This window comes from Fulmarus glacialis, unplaced genomic scaffold (assembly GCF_000690835.1).
Source record: "Fulmarus glacialis isolate BGI_N327 unplaced genomic scaffold, ASM69083v1 scaffold2367, whole genome shotgun sequence".
NCBI classification, from domain to species: Eukaryota; Metazoa; Chordata; class Aves; order Procellariiformes; family Procellariidae; genus Fulmarus; species Fulmarus glacialis.
This window is the reverse complement of record NW_009223623.1, coordinates 16719-30863: the sequence shown is the minus strand read 5'-3', so window position 1 is coordinate 30863 and position 14145 is coordinate 16719. Positions and strand designations below refer to the sequence as shown.

The window sequence follows — 14145 nt, the reverse complement described above, 5'->3', positions numbered from 1 at the left end:
CCTAACCCTCAGAATTCATAGGAGTCCAATATAAGTTTACATATAAGAATAATCTTGTATAATTGGAGGGCCTGTTTGTTCTTGGAATTCAAGTTTATTAGCTTTAGCAGGAGCAGTTATTGGCCTGAAGGCTAGTTGACAAGATAGATTTGTAGTGAATGGAGCGATGGGAAACTGGAAAATTGGGTTCTTTTCCTCACCTCACTACAAATTTCTGTTGTCGTCTTTAGCAAAGTGATGATATGCCCATCATCTACATGGGTGAGCTGTCTGCTTGACATGGACACTTTTGCATATTTGCAGTGCCTTCCATGTGGTCAGCAATGTAGCTGAACTGTGGGGGCTTGCTTTCATAATTGTGTTTCTTTGGAATATCATCCTACGATTATAGAAGTTTATTTTCAAAATTTTTTTCAACTGCATATCCTGGAGAATACAGTAAGGTTTAAAGCCAAAAGGAGAGAACCTCTGGTAATGAAGGTCTGGGTTGAATGTGATACAGAAGTTACCTGATGTGGAGAAGGATGAGTGGTCATTTTGTTGTGGTAGTAAAGCAGTTAAAACATTTGGTTTTGTAGCCAGAGGTGTGAACTCATACTTCAGACTGTCTCCAGTCAAGCTTTAATAAAACTTTATCTGATTATTCACTCAGGAGTAGCTCACATCACTCAGGCAAAGATGGCTTGATGTGATGTTAGCCATATCAGTTCCATGCGTGCTTCATGTTTTCTGAAATGATATGCCTCAATGCTCCCCAAAAGAGCATCCTTAGATCAGCAGACCTCTGTTGTTGTTTTTGACAATGACAGCTGGAAAACAGCAGCTGTAAAAACTAGTTGTGAATAAACATAAACTGGAAAGCAGAAACCCAGTTACTGGGTTACTGAGGTCCTGCAAGACCTTTCTGCTGGGAGAAATAGGGAAAAGAATATAACTTGCTTTGAAGCAAGTCCCTTCTGAAGTAAGGGACTTGATGACAGCATGAAGTTGGATTTGGGCAGTCATTTTTGTCTCTTGGTCCTGTGAGCTTGATTGAAGAATTCTTGAAAATATGACCATAACCTTGAGATTATTCGAAAACTTTTTTCTCACTTATCTTCTGAGGAGGTTGTGATGCCAGCTTCCCTCTGTGGCTGAAGTCCTTAATGACAATATGCTGTTGTGTGAATGACTGCTATGTTCAGAACGTGTCCATCTTCACGCTGCTGGAGGTGATCAACCATTCCCAGTCACTGGCTCTTGTGATAGAAGACAGAATGAAGCGGTACAAAGTGTCTGGCCACAACCCCTTCTTTGGAAAGCTACAGATGGTCACCCTTCCTCCCATTGCTCCTGGAGTTCTAAAGATCATCTCAGAGAAAACAGATTTCTACCAGGTGTCAATTTTCTTTTTCTTTTTTACTGCCCAACTACGCTGAACCTCTAAGGATGGGGTGGGAAAGCAAATGTTATTTGCATGGATGTTTGGGGGCAGCAAGTTTGTGTTACAATGACACACTGCTGTTTTTTGCTTCCACAAGCATTTGAAAGCAATTGCATTCTTCTTCGTGTGCTTCCCAACAGGATGTTCAAAAATGGCAGGTTATTTTCAAATTGCTAGTTGGTTTTGTGCCCAAATTCTTGGGGTTCGGTATAGTTGATTTATGACTTGAAGAGTTTGGTTTGAAAGCTTGAAAGCTACACTTTAGAGAACTTTGATACCACTCTATGTTTTCAGATGAAAGAAAATGTTAGTGGATGAATTATAATAAAAACATTCCGTCCTCCTTGGTTTGAGTATATATATTCCAAACGTGCTTTCCTTCTCCTGACCATTTATTGATATTAGTGTTGGTATGAGATTTGATTCCAGGATCTTTTTCTGAATTACTGTGTTTCCAATTGCTGTGCCTGACACATGTACAATCTGTTAAGTTTTGACCCAGAAAATAGAAGCAGAAATGCTTTTCTTAACTTCTGGTGCACATACATTTGAATTACCTGTCCTACTAGGGTAGGAAAGTTGCATTCCTTTAGGTCTGAGTGTATGATCTGAATTCTTACTCTTTGCTAAACTAAGACGATTTGGAAATCTCTTTTGGTAATAGAGGGCGTTTATGCAATGGAAAGCTTTTAAGTCAGGGAAGAAATGGCACTTATCGTTATTATTATTATTAATTGTTGTTATTTTTCCCTAGAGAGTAGCCTGTGTGCTCTGGAATCAGCTGAACAAAGACACACGGGAGCATCATATTGCCTGTGTGGAACTGTTCTACAGGCTGCACTGCTTGGCACCATCAGCAAATATCTGTGAAGACATTATCTGCCATGCACTTTTAGATCGTGATAAAGTAAGTCCTGTATTCAGTGAACCCCTTTCATCACTGTAGAGTTGTTCTAGTGCTTCCCAGACTGCCTTCAGCTCCCTTCCACCCCATGTCTTCACTCCCATGGTCCCTCTGTCTTCCAAGAGTCTGACAGACTCTGTCCATGCCTTTACAATTCCTTGGGATTTATTCATCGTGGGACTACTGCTAAACTTAGTCCCTGGATACAAGCTCTATCAGTCAATGCTGGAGCTTTTTTAGTTTCAGTCCAAATCATGTAGTATCTAAAAACTTGCAGTTTTTGTCAGTGTTTCCAAACTGACCCAGCTCCACCAATAACTCTAAAATAATTTTATTTTGTGTTGATTTTGTAAACTTCGTATTCCAACAGAAGACTTTATTACATTGTAAGTGTATGTCAACATAATGTTGACCCTGTGTCCACCTTAGTATTTAGTTCTCATAATAAGTAAGCTGTATTTTAAGTGAGCCAGTTATTAATCATTTTACTCGCCTAGTTTAATGACAGAACAGTTCTTTAATAACTTAGAGTATATTTGTGAGAAGTGCCTTGCACAATAAAACTTAAAACAGCCACCTTCAGTCTTCGGTATTGTTTTCATACCTTTGCTCTTGCAATTTTGAAACTTAAAAGTTTGGAAATCTTTTAAAAGCTTTCAAACAAAATTACCAATAATACACACTACCTAATATACCAATGTCTTCCCGATTGTCATCCAACTTTTAAACCTCCCTAACACCAAACCAAGACTAAAATGTTTATACACAAGAGTCCTGAAATACTTTTTTGGTATATTGGCACGTCTTTTTTCGCTCCTACAAACACTGTGGCTGTTAAGTCTTGGTTGTGCATTCACGGATACATAGCATTTTGGTTTAGCCTATCGCAAAATAGAAAAGGGCTCTCAAACCACCTGAGAAGGATTAGCAGTCATCTACACAAAAACTGTTGTTCTACTAGAGGTTTAAAAATCAGTAAAACTTCACTCGGAGATAAATGCTGCAAAAAATATGTATCTGTCTTGTTTCCTTGCAAAGGGGACAAGGCTGGAAGCACTGTTCAGATTCTCTGTCATGTGGCATCTGACCAGAGAGATCCAAGGCAGCAGAGTGACTTCTCACAATCGGTCCTTTGATAGGTATTTTCCATTTCCACTGGCTTAGACTTACATTTATATATTTATCATGCTTTGTTCTGTTCTTTTTTCTGAGATGGGAAAAAGTTCTCTGTAGAGAGAACAAAAAATGAGCAAAAGAAAGATCTTCAACTTTCTTGTAGTACTACCTTTGCAAAGCACTCTGTGTGCGTGGTGCACTTTCTTGTGTGAAGAAAGTTTCTGTAAAAATAGAAAGAGCTTCATATATGAAGAGTAGCTTGCAGACATGTTTCTGCATAGCAGACGTTTTTTATCTTGGAGTGGGTTAGATTTTTTTCCAAAGAAAATAGAACCAGCTACTTGTGCAAAAAAAAAAAAAATTATTTTATTTTAGTTTTACTTCCTATTTACAAGATCATAACCTTTGTATAAAATGAGACAAAAGCATTAAAAGTCTTTCTAAATAAATACATGAAAGAACTTTAAAATATGCTACTCTTCTAGAGTGTGAGTATATGTATGGCCTTGCTTCTACAAATGCATGTGTACTTGACCTCAACTCAGGAAAATGTGCATGATCAAGCTATTGTGAGCAGACATGAGCCATTGCCTGTTGCTTACTTGAACATGCACTGTGTCTGTTCCCTGCCACTATTTTGTTGTTTGCATTAACTTTTTTAGGGATTTCAATTGTACTTCTTCATTCTGATTTCTCCACTCAGGTCTCTGTTTGTGGTACTGGACAGTCTCAATTGTTCAGATGGCGCAATTGGTGCTGCAGCACAGGGCTGGCTGATCCGTGCTCTTTCACTTAATGATGTTGCACGGATTCTTGAACCAGTCCTGCTGCTGCTGCTTCATCCAAAGACACAGCGCACGTCCATCCACTACATCAAACAGAAAAATTCAACAGGTAAAACTGTTCTTGGACTGAAACTGTAAGTGCTAACTTAGCATTGCATACTCCTGAACACCTACTGAAGGTAGTCACTGAAGTGCAATGGCATCCTGTTACCCTGAGTTGTCTTGTATCAGTTCCATAGATTCCTCCTCATCCAAGTACCTCTAGTGATGCCTAAAACCGAGTTCAGGAGTAAGTCATGCTAGTTGAAGGCCGAATGATGATTTCTATTACAGTGGCTGCACCTACACTGTTGGTTTGGATTGCTCCCTGCTTTGCTCTGGGATCTTGTCCCACACAAGATTGTCCCACACAATTGCCATTCCCAGATGATCCACACTGCATGTGTGTTCACTGTTCACAGGATCCCTTCTCGAGCAAAACTAGGTCTGCAACCAAATGAAATCCAGGAGCAGTTTGGTGACTATGTCAGTCCAGGAACTGTTCCAGTAGGCAGGATTAACAGGCAAATCTCTCTCTCTCCACGCAGTCTTGCCCCAGCACACCATGCACCCTCATACCAGGTTTCTTTATTCAGAATATTTTTTGTTAATGATTCCCTCAGCATCATGTTAAAACAATCAGACAGGTTGTGAGGAATATCTTGCTCTTTAGGGCATACCACACACACACAAAAACCTAATTCTGCTAACTTCTAAAAATTAAAATGTGTTTTTCCAAAAAAGATCCATCTTGTTTCAAGAGGAGAGCTGAGCCCTTGCAGCATATGTCTTGAGGTATCCCAGAAGTAGGATGTAGAATCAAAGGGAGATGTTTGGAATTGAAGATGACCTCCAGCCACCCAAATTTAGGAATGTGGCAGGGCATCTTTACCTTGACAAGCTAAATTTGACAGCTGGAAGATGTCCATTTTAAGACCTGTAATGAGAACCATTGTGAACCACATATGATCTATGTGTCAAATGTGGAACAGACAAGTGTGACAGAGACCTGTGGGGAGCAGCTGAGGAAGACTGACACAGGTATGGAGCCAGAGTTCACTCCAAGTGCGGAGTCTTGCAAGGCTGGCAGTCTGTTCAGGTTTGGGATTGCTGGGAGTGGTATGGATATGAGACACTCTGCACCATTTGGCCCAAGTAGCCAAGGCTGTTTCCTGGAGCAGAGCAGGAAGACAATGGAGAAGTGTCCGGTAGTTTTGTGTAAAGAAACTTCCATGTCACCTGTCTGTCTCATTATTGTTAACCTAGCTGTCGGCTTGCATAATTGTTTTTCTGTCTTGATTGGCAAATAGTTAGATGCAGACATTTATAGCATCCAAAGGGACCTGTTTATTAGACGCTGTACAAACACAGAGCTAATATATTTCTTCCTTGTTCCGCACGCAGTCAAGGAAAACATTAGCTCTTAAAAAAAAAAAAAATAAAAAAAAAAATCCTCTGTTGCTATCCTTCTCATTTCCCTCCTGATCTCAACAAACATTTTATGCTCAGGAAGCATAAAAAAAAATTGTCACATCTAGGGAGTCATAGCATAAGAGAAACAGCATGTGCTTTGTTTTGATCCTATTCTCTTGAACTTACAGTAGGTTAGGCCTGCTCTACCACTTTAAAAAAAAGATAATTCTTGCCTTAACCCAGTGGTTTTTTAGCTTCACTTGTTACAATTAATAGTAGACTAGAGCAGAATAGCTTTTTAACCTTTTTTTTTTTCTTATAATTATTTATTCAATATAAAGCATGTTGTATGAAATAGACGATTATATGCTCTTTTTGGAAAAAAAAAAAATGTTTTTTTCAGAAGATATACGTGATTGGCTTTGCAAGAAAAAGGCCTCTTTGAAAGAGTCTGGCATCTCTGAGAGCAACTCCGAGGAAAACCTTACATTGAGCCAGTTTACTACTGTGGATAGAGAAGCAATTTGGGCTGAAGTGGAAAAAGATCCAGAGAAGCCAGAGTTAAAAACTGAACAGTCTGAAAACGATGGCTCTTGTAATCCAGTAGCTTCACATGAAGCAGATGGTGACCAAGATAATAGTGAGCACACAGAATCAGCAGACACCAGCACAGGCCATGACAGTGAAAATACATCCTCTTTTTCTCCTTCTCTGGAGCTGCAGGAAGTGAGCAATGAGGACAATGACAGTGCTGCAACCGATGGCAAAGAGACCACAAACCATGTGAGTTCTCTCAATGCGTTCCTTGCTGAAAGCTCCAAATCCAGTGTAGCGCTAAACCTGGTGCGTGCTGACTCTGAGAGGACTCAAGCATCAGAGTCTCTGTCAAGTGATGAAGAGGTGGACTTGGAGCTCCAGGAAATTACCCATTCTAGGTTGCTCAAGCAGCAGAAGGAAAAACAGGAGATGATTGAGGCTCTGTTCAAACACATGCTGCTATATTTGCAGCCTTATGATTCTAAGAGGGTATTGTATGCTTTTTCTGTTCTGGAGGCAGTGCTTAAAACAAACCCTAAAGAATTTATTGAAGCTGTAGCTAGTACAAGCATGGATACCAGCTCCACAGCACATTTGAATCTTATTTACAATCTCTTAGCTCGCCATCAGGAAGCTCTTGTAGGGCAGAGTTTTTATGGCAAGCTTCAGACTCAGTCCCCAACCATGTGTCCCCATTCTCTTCTAATAGAATTGCTCACTTACCTCTGTCTCAGTTTTCTGCGCTCATATTATCCATGCTACTTGAAGGTCACACACAGAGATGTGCTTGGCAACAGAGATGTTCAGGTAAAAAGTGTGGAAGTCCTGATTAGAATGATGACCCAGCTAGCTACCATGGCAAAGGCAGCAGAGAATAAGAACGTAGAGTTCGTACGCAATTTGCTAGGAAGATGCAAAATTCAGGAGTTTGTCCTTCTTTCTTTGTCTGCATCTATGTATACAAGTCAGAAACGGTATGAACTGCTTATGGCAGATAGAGTTAATAATGTCCCTGAAGAAGAACTCTCTGAAGAGATCCTAATCAATTTTGGGCATGATCAAATATGGAGCGAACACCCACTCCAGATTGAGTTGCTGAAGCTCTTGCAGGTATTGATTGTCTTGGAGCACCATCTTGGACAGACTCATGAGGAGCAGGAGAATCAGCCAGACCTCTCTAAGGAATGGCAGCAGGCTCTTAATTTCCAGCAGGCTATTGGTGCAATGCAGTATGTCTATCCGCACCCAATAACTTCACAGGGATTATTCGTCTCTGCTGTGGTTAGAGGTTTGCAACCGGAGTATGGCTATGGGATGCATCCCACTTGGGTAGGCTTAGTCACATGTTCCCTGCCCTATTTTGGGAAATCTTTAGGCTGGACTGTGGCACCATTTGTTGTACAGATATGTAAAAACCTGGATGAGCTAGTCAAACAGTATGAAAACGAAGCTGTGAAGACATCTGCAAAAACATCTGCAAGGTAAGAAGTGTTTGCAATGTGGGATTTGTTATGCTGAAACTTTTTTAAGTTCCTCTTACTAGAGTGTAATGCATAGTAATTTACTGTTTTAGCATTGTGGCTCCCAGAATTTGATCCTCAAGCCCTGCTGCACATGCAGGCATCTATCCCTTGAGCCCAGGTGCGGTGGAGGGAGTATTGTTGCAGCAGGGCTCACTGCGGTTGCAAAAATGACCAGCAGCTGTGATATTCCTGTCCCCCTCTGCCTGCCATCCAAGTAAAAAGAAGTTCCCAGTTTTGAGAAAACTGAGGATTTTGGAGGGTTAACTGGGGAGAGACACCCTGGAGAAGAAAAATACAGTGATACTGTTCAGAACAGGCAGTAAGTGAAAGGACTAGGGAAAAATAATCAGACATGAAAGATTTATGGTCAGGTGGGTGGGGAATAATATTCTAAAAGATCTAGACAAGGAAACAGGGTTGTCCAAGCATAGTTTGTGAATCCTTTGATTTGATACTCCTGTCTGGCCGTTCCAGTATTCTTTTAACCATTGAATAGAAACAGATTTCCACCGGAATTTTTAATCAAGGAAATACCACTTGGCCTGTTAACCTTTCTTTTTTTTCCCTTTTTTTTCCCCTACAAAGCTTAACTTCTAAAAGAGAAAATGTTACACCTGATTACCCACTAACCCTTTTGGAAGGTCTGACAACCATTGGTCACTTCTGCCTTCTGGATCACCCTAACCAAACTAAAAAGGTAAGTGCCTAATGCCTACCACTCACTTGACGCCTTGGCACCAGTTTGTCAAAGTATGTGTCCCTTTTTCATTCAGAGGTGAATATAAGTAGTAAAGCAGCACTTGTACGAGACGATAACCTTAGAGAAGCCTCATAGCACACCAAAAGAAGTGATCTAAGTAAAAGTGTAAGGGAGGGGGACTGAACTTAATTTTTTTCATTTGAAGACAGGAAAGTTTATTTTAAGCAGAAGATGTTCATGATGATCTTGGTTACACAAATATTAGTTCTGTGTAGCTTGTCTACAGTTGCTCTGTCATTATCAAAGTCTTCTGTTTTTTCTTTTGAGTTGATAACATGCTGATGTGTTGTCTACAAGTTTTATTCCTATAACATTTGTCAGAAGAGGACATTATCCTAACAATTTCCTAAACAAATCAATTCTCTCTGTGTCTAAATAGTGAACAGCAAATTCAGTAGACTAATAGCAGCAGTATATTTCAGAAATAGAATGGTTGAATTATTTTTAAAGGTGTCATTACAAAAGTTGACTATAATTCTCCTAATTATAGAATAAGAGCAGTCACTCTGTGGTGCACAATATAATGTATTTTAATATTCATACTTTTGTTTTTTCTAGTCATCATGTTTAGCTGAACCTGCAAACCTGAGAAACGCTAGGAATGCCATTTTGGAAGAATTGCCTCGCATTATTAATACCATGTCCCTTCTTTGGAACGTTATAAAGAGGGAAGACTCTCAAAAAAGACCAACTGACTTCTTTGGAACAACTAAAGGCTCTTCTTCGGTCTACTTTAAAGCAACCAAAGTAGGAGTTCTTTTAAACTGCTGTGTATCTCATCATCCTTATCATCCCCTCCCTCACCAGTGTATTTTACATGGAGTTCATAGGAATAGTTTTGCTCTTCCCAGAATGATATTGGGCCACAAATAATTTTTGAAGAACTCTCATGAGCTACACACTTGCACACTACCTACCTACAAAAGTAGATTTTTCCCTGTTCTTTTTGCCAGTCTGCACCCTTACCTGATCTGTTTAATGTTTTGCTTTTTCTGTGAGCTTCTGTTAATAGCTGCTGTAGAGCCAACCACCTCTGAATTGTCTGCATCTTCCGCAGGCATTAGAATATGTACCTGAAGGAAGAAAAATACTAGACTTTTCCCTTCTTCTGTGGATATTGGTAAATCATAGTAGTGAAAACTATCTGTAGGAGAAGAGAGAATATAACACAGGAAGTTATTTCTTCTATTTTGCAATTTGTTTTCCAACAAATGTGGCTTCCATCTGTAAGAAGGCTACACTAACTCATAAATAAATTATCAAAACTAGTCTGACTGGCAAGTATATAAAGAGATCCTTTTGTTGTTGTGTATTTTCTGAACATCTTGGGAAAAGGAATAATGTTTTACAGAATATGAGATGCCTTTGCCTTGTAAAGTTTAGCATTGACAGTTATTTTTTTTCCCCTCTGTAGACATTAAGAACTAAAATACTGGACTTCATGAATCCATTGACAGCACAACTTGGAATCCAGTTGATGGCAGCAATTGCAGCAGTATGGAACAGCAAGAAACCTCATAGGAATCAAAGTAAACTCAAGGTGAAACTAAAGAAAGGCACCCTTAGTTTTCCAGTGTAAAGGAAAATGTTACCTTTATATGATCAATTCTAAACTCTGGGCTTGTTTACAGATTCTTTGAGGTTTTTTACATATGACAACGTCAAGCCACTGAAAAATCTGAAATGCTCTTATTTATACATAATTCCACAAAGCATCAGGACTACAATTAAACCTAAATAAGTAATCAAATAAAAAGGACAGTGTGGCAGTTTAAGTCTGAGAGTAATAGCCATTTTTTATTCAATACTGGATTGTAAATCTCAGGATTGCAACTTGCCAATTATATTTTAATGACCTTGGATCAGGTCCATTTCCAGAGAAAGGTTAGAGTTGTAGTATTCTCTGGAATTAAGCATTTATTCTGGGTGGAACACCTCTTTCTTTTCTACTTTCATTTGAGCATAATGAAGCTGTTTTCATAAGGTGTTGGGAGAAGATCTGTATATGACAGATTGTTGCATGCTTGATTTAACTTGTCTAATTAATTTTTTGTATAAGTATTGATATTTGAATAATCGCACAAAAAGCTGTTTTTTCAACTTCATGTTTTGCCTGGTACAGTGATCTGAGGGGTGTGTCTTTTGTTTTGTTTTGTTTTTTCAGATTCTTCCAGTGGCTAGTGCATCTCAGCTTATTCTTGTGGATTTAATATGTGCACTTAACACATTGAAAATTGACACTGTATTACATCTAGTCAAAGAGGTAGTCAAGAAACCATCACAAATCAAAGGCGAAGAGGTAATCATGAAGCTAATTCCATTTTCTTAATATATTCTATTCTGGATCTATTCCAATGTGTCTTCTAAATATTGTTAGAAGGAAACTTTGGGGTTTTTTTTTAAATGTGTGATTCTCTTTTGCCTCTGAATAAGTTATGTTTTTAGAACGTGCATTTCTGTGTTTTGATCCATCAGCGTAAGTAGGTTCTTCAGAATATTTTTCTAGAGAAGTTGCTGATAATGAAAAGGTGTGGGGTCCTCCAGTACCAAAGATGATGACAATTTCTGTAAAGCTGCTGCAGATATACAACTCAGTGACCCATTTTTATCTCTCTACCCTTATCTGAGCAGTTAGAAATACTTCACATTGAGTCTGCTATCTTCCAACTGGCTTTCAAGGAAACCAGTTTGCTACCATGCACGCCATTATAGGAGCTCCTACAGCTCTGAATAAACTGTAGCAGATATTCCAAAGTAATGTGACTGCTTCTGAACTAGGGTCCTCTATTAGAGCTCTGATCTCCCTCATACTGCTCTATAGATAGTTTTCTCATGGTTGGTCACCTGTTGGAGTAGAATTGGCTTCTGAGAAGGGTGTGTTAACCATTGAACACAAGTGTTCAACAGCTTGGACCTTCTTTTTTTTCTGATGGCAAATAATTGCAGTTTTGCTTTTATTTTTCAGAAATCTTCTCTCGTAGATATTCCAGTGCTGCAGTTCAGTTATGCTTTCATTCAAAGGTAATTCAGCCATTATAAAAGAGAATTTTCTGTTTGACTCCAGTTAGGGTAACAGCCAGCATCACTATTTTTGCTTTACTTTGATCTTCGTGTCACAATGTCACAGAGCACCTTTATGTAGGAAATGGTTATTGCCACTTCATTGTTAAGTAACAGATAGACACAAAGTAAGTGGGCTATGACATTATGTTCCATTCCTCTGTTGATGATGCCAGTCTGAAAGCCTCATTTCATACTGATAGAGCAACATACTTCAGGCATCTCATCAGCAAGATACTTGTATAATTTCTTACGGTCTTTCTCCTCATCTGTTCTGTGTTGCCAGATGAATGGATAGAGAACTTCTAAATTCAATAAAACTGCTATGGCTGCAGTCTGTGCTGGACATGTAGTGGGTCAGGCAGTTGATTGGAAATATTCCTTTAATCAAAACTCTTCTTCACATACTTGGCTTTTCTCATATGGAAGCCTTGGGATATATCAGGCTGCACGATATACTGTATATGCAATAAGCTATGGAGATAAAGCAAGCTGACCTGCCGTGGAGTGGTTAGCTAAACTTTATTCCTTTTCTTCCCCCTGAAGCCCCAGCCCTCTTACAGTACTGGCTGGCATACTGCACGTGCTGCTAGCATTTACTGTTGTATGCATATTGCCTGTGCTGACGGATATTTATACCATGTTGTTGGATCAGTTAGGAAGGGGCAGGATATAAAAGACTAATCTTGATGGAAGCTTTTAGGCCACCAAGTTACCCATGTATGTTGGTTTTTGTCTTTTCCTTAACTCTAACTTCAGACTTGGTATATTTTGGTATTGTCTTTTTGGCAGACTGCCTGTCTCAGCCTTGCAGGAGAACTTCCAGTCCTTATTAGGACTTCTCAAAGAATCTGTGCAGTTGAACTTGGCTCCTCCTGGACACTTTCTCCTTCTCAGGTACTGCATAAGAGAGAAGAAGGTTTATAGATGCACTGAGTAGACCTGTCCAATTACTAACTCGGAGTGAATTGATTTTCCCACAGTACTCTGAATGACTTTGTGACTAGGACACCTACTCTAGAAAACAAAAAAGACCAAAAAGACTTGCAGGTACAGTGTATACATGTATACCTTTTAGTTCATAAATCTGGCACTGTACATCTAAGTAAAAGTGGAGACAGCCTGACCTGTACTTTGTACCTGAATTCACCTGTGCTTTTAGAATGTGTGAATGTGCATCCCCATGTTGTGGCTTAGGCCTGGTAAATGTGGGAGACTCAAATATGAGAGACATGATGCACAGAATGTCTCTAACAAAATTTTGTCAAAAATATATGAAATTGCAGTGGTAACTATGGACTTTTCAGAGCTGTTTTTCTTGAGTGATTTTATGATTTTTCTCAGAATTTAAATCATAACACAAGTGTGATGTCGTGAGTTTATATCATACGTGTAAGTATTGAAATCTCAAAACTATCTAGGAAAATTAGTAGCGTAATTATCCTTGAAGCTTATAGCTGTGTTTGGCAATGTAAATGACTGTCAGCTCACCTTTTATGTAAAGAAGGGGTGGAGTAGAGCAGGATTCTCTTCCTATACTGATTGTGATTTCACCAGGACAGTTTAAGCACTAACCACATAGGTGGTTTTGGCTCTGAGCCAACATAATGCTACCTATGAGGTGAGACAGTGTTATGGTTACTTTAGTGTGTAAACAGAGAAATTAAGTCTCCACTTCTGCTTCAGAGACTGGCCAGCAAAATGACGATGCTGATAAAAAGACAGTTTTGCCATCTTACCATCTTATAGCCTCTTCACAAGTGACCTTTGCTTTGCTTTGGATACTTGGGATTTGGTTTCCTTAGAGTGACCAGCTTTTCATTTCACTGGGAATTAAATATGCTGAAGTGTGACTATGCATGTAGTTTGATGCTATGTCTTGCATACCCCTAATAGAAAGACTGAAATATGAACAGATGGATTGCCATAAAATAAAACCCTGCCTCACTTAATGCTCTGCCTCACTTAATGTTCTCCAAATATAAAAGGAATAAAAAGGGACAGTGTTCAAAACAGTAAAGCCATTTCTGAGGGGCTGAACAGTTCAGAACCTGTCTTTGACAGATGACAGCTAATGTGTAAAGTGTGGCAGGACCGATGCCAAATTGATACTATGTTAATGTTCATGGCTTGCATGGAAAATCATGACTAAAACCTCCATGATAAGCTAACTTAAAGTTTTTCCTGCTCCTCATTTTCTTGACTGTTCTTATTTGAGGTGAGCAGTAGTTAGTTATCTTGAGAGCACATATAGTTAAATCAGAGAAGTATTTATGTTTCTAAGAGATAAAAGTGCCTACTTCTGATCCTCCTGACATGTTCCATATAAAGAGGACTTTGCTGGATTAGCCAAGTGATGATAGCTTTCATCTGATGCCACATTGTCTGGTTATGTTATAGGAGGTGACCCAAAAAATCTTGGAGGCTGTAGGGACTGTTGCTGGTTCTTCTCTGGAACAGACTAGCTGGCTGAGCCGGAACTTAGAAGTGAAAGCTCGGCCTCAGATTTTACCAGATGACTTCAACATTGAAGATGTGAATGGTAATGTGATTTTGTCTGACTTTCCACTGCTTTTTGTCTTCTG

The 14145-nt window shown here is 39.2% G+C and overlaps 1 protein-coding gene across 1 annotated transcript in view; it reads left to right on the top strand.

Annotated features, from left to right (window-relative positions):
• The window catches only part of DOPEY2 (dopey family member 2), a 48658-nt gene that overhangs the window by 22879 nt on the left and 11634 nt on the right, over positions 1–14145 (top strand). Inside the window, exons 14-26 of the mRNA XM_009581837.1 lie at positions 1108–1376; positions 2178–2330; positions 3366–3466; positions 4147–4337; positions 6084–7698; positions 8326–8437; positions 9059–9247; positions 9915–10040; positions 10665–10799; positions 11466–11521; positions 12353–12457; positions 12544–12610; positions 13961–14102. Of these exons, the coding sequence (XP_009580132.1) occupies positions 1108–1376; positions 2178–2330; positions 3366–3466; positions 4147–4337; positions 6084–7698; positions 8326–8437; positions 9059–9247; positions 9915–10040; positions 10665–10799; positions 11466–11521; positions 12353–12457; positions 12544–12610; positions 13961–14102 (3261 nt within the window). The remainder of the gene's footprint in view (positions 1–1107; positions 1377–2177; positions 2331–3365; positions 3467–4146; positions 4338–6083; positions 7699–8325; positions 8438–9058; positions 9248–9914; positions 10041–10664; positions 10800–11465; positions 11522–12352; positions 12458–12543; positions 12611–13960; positions 14103–14145) is intronic.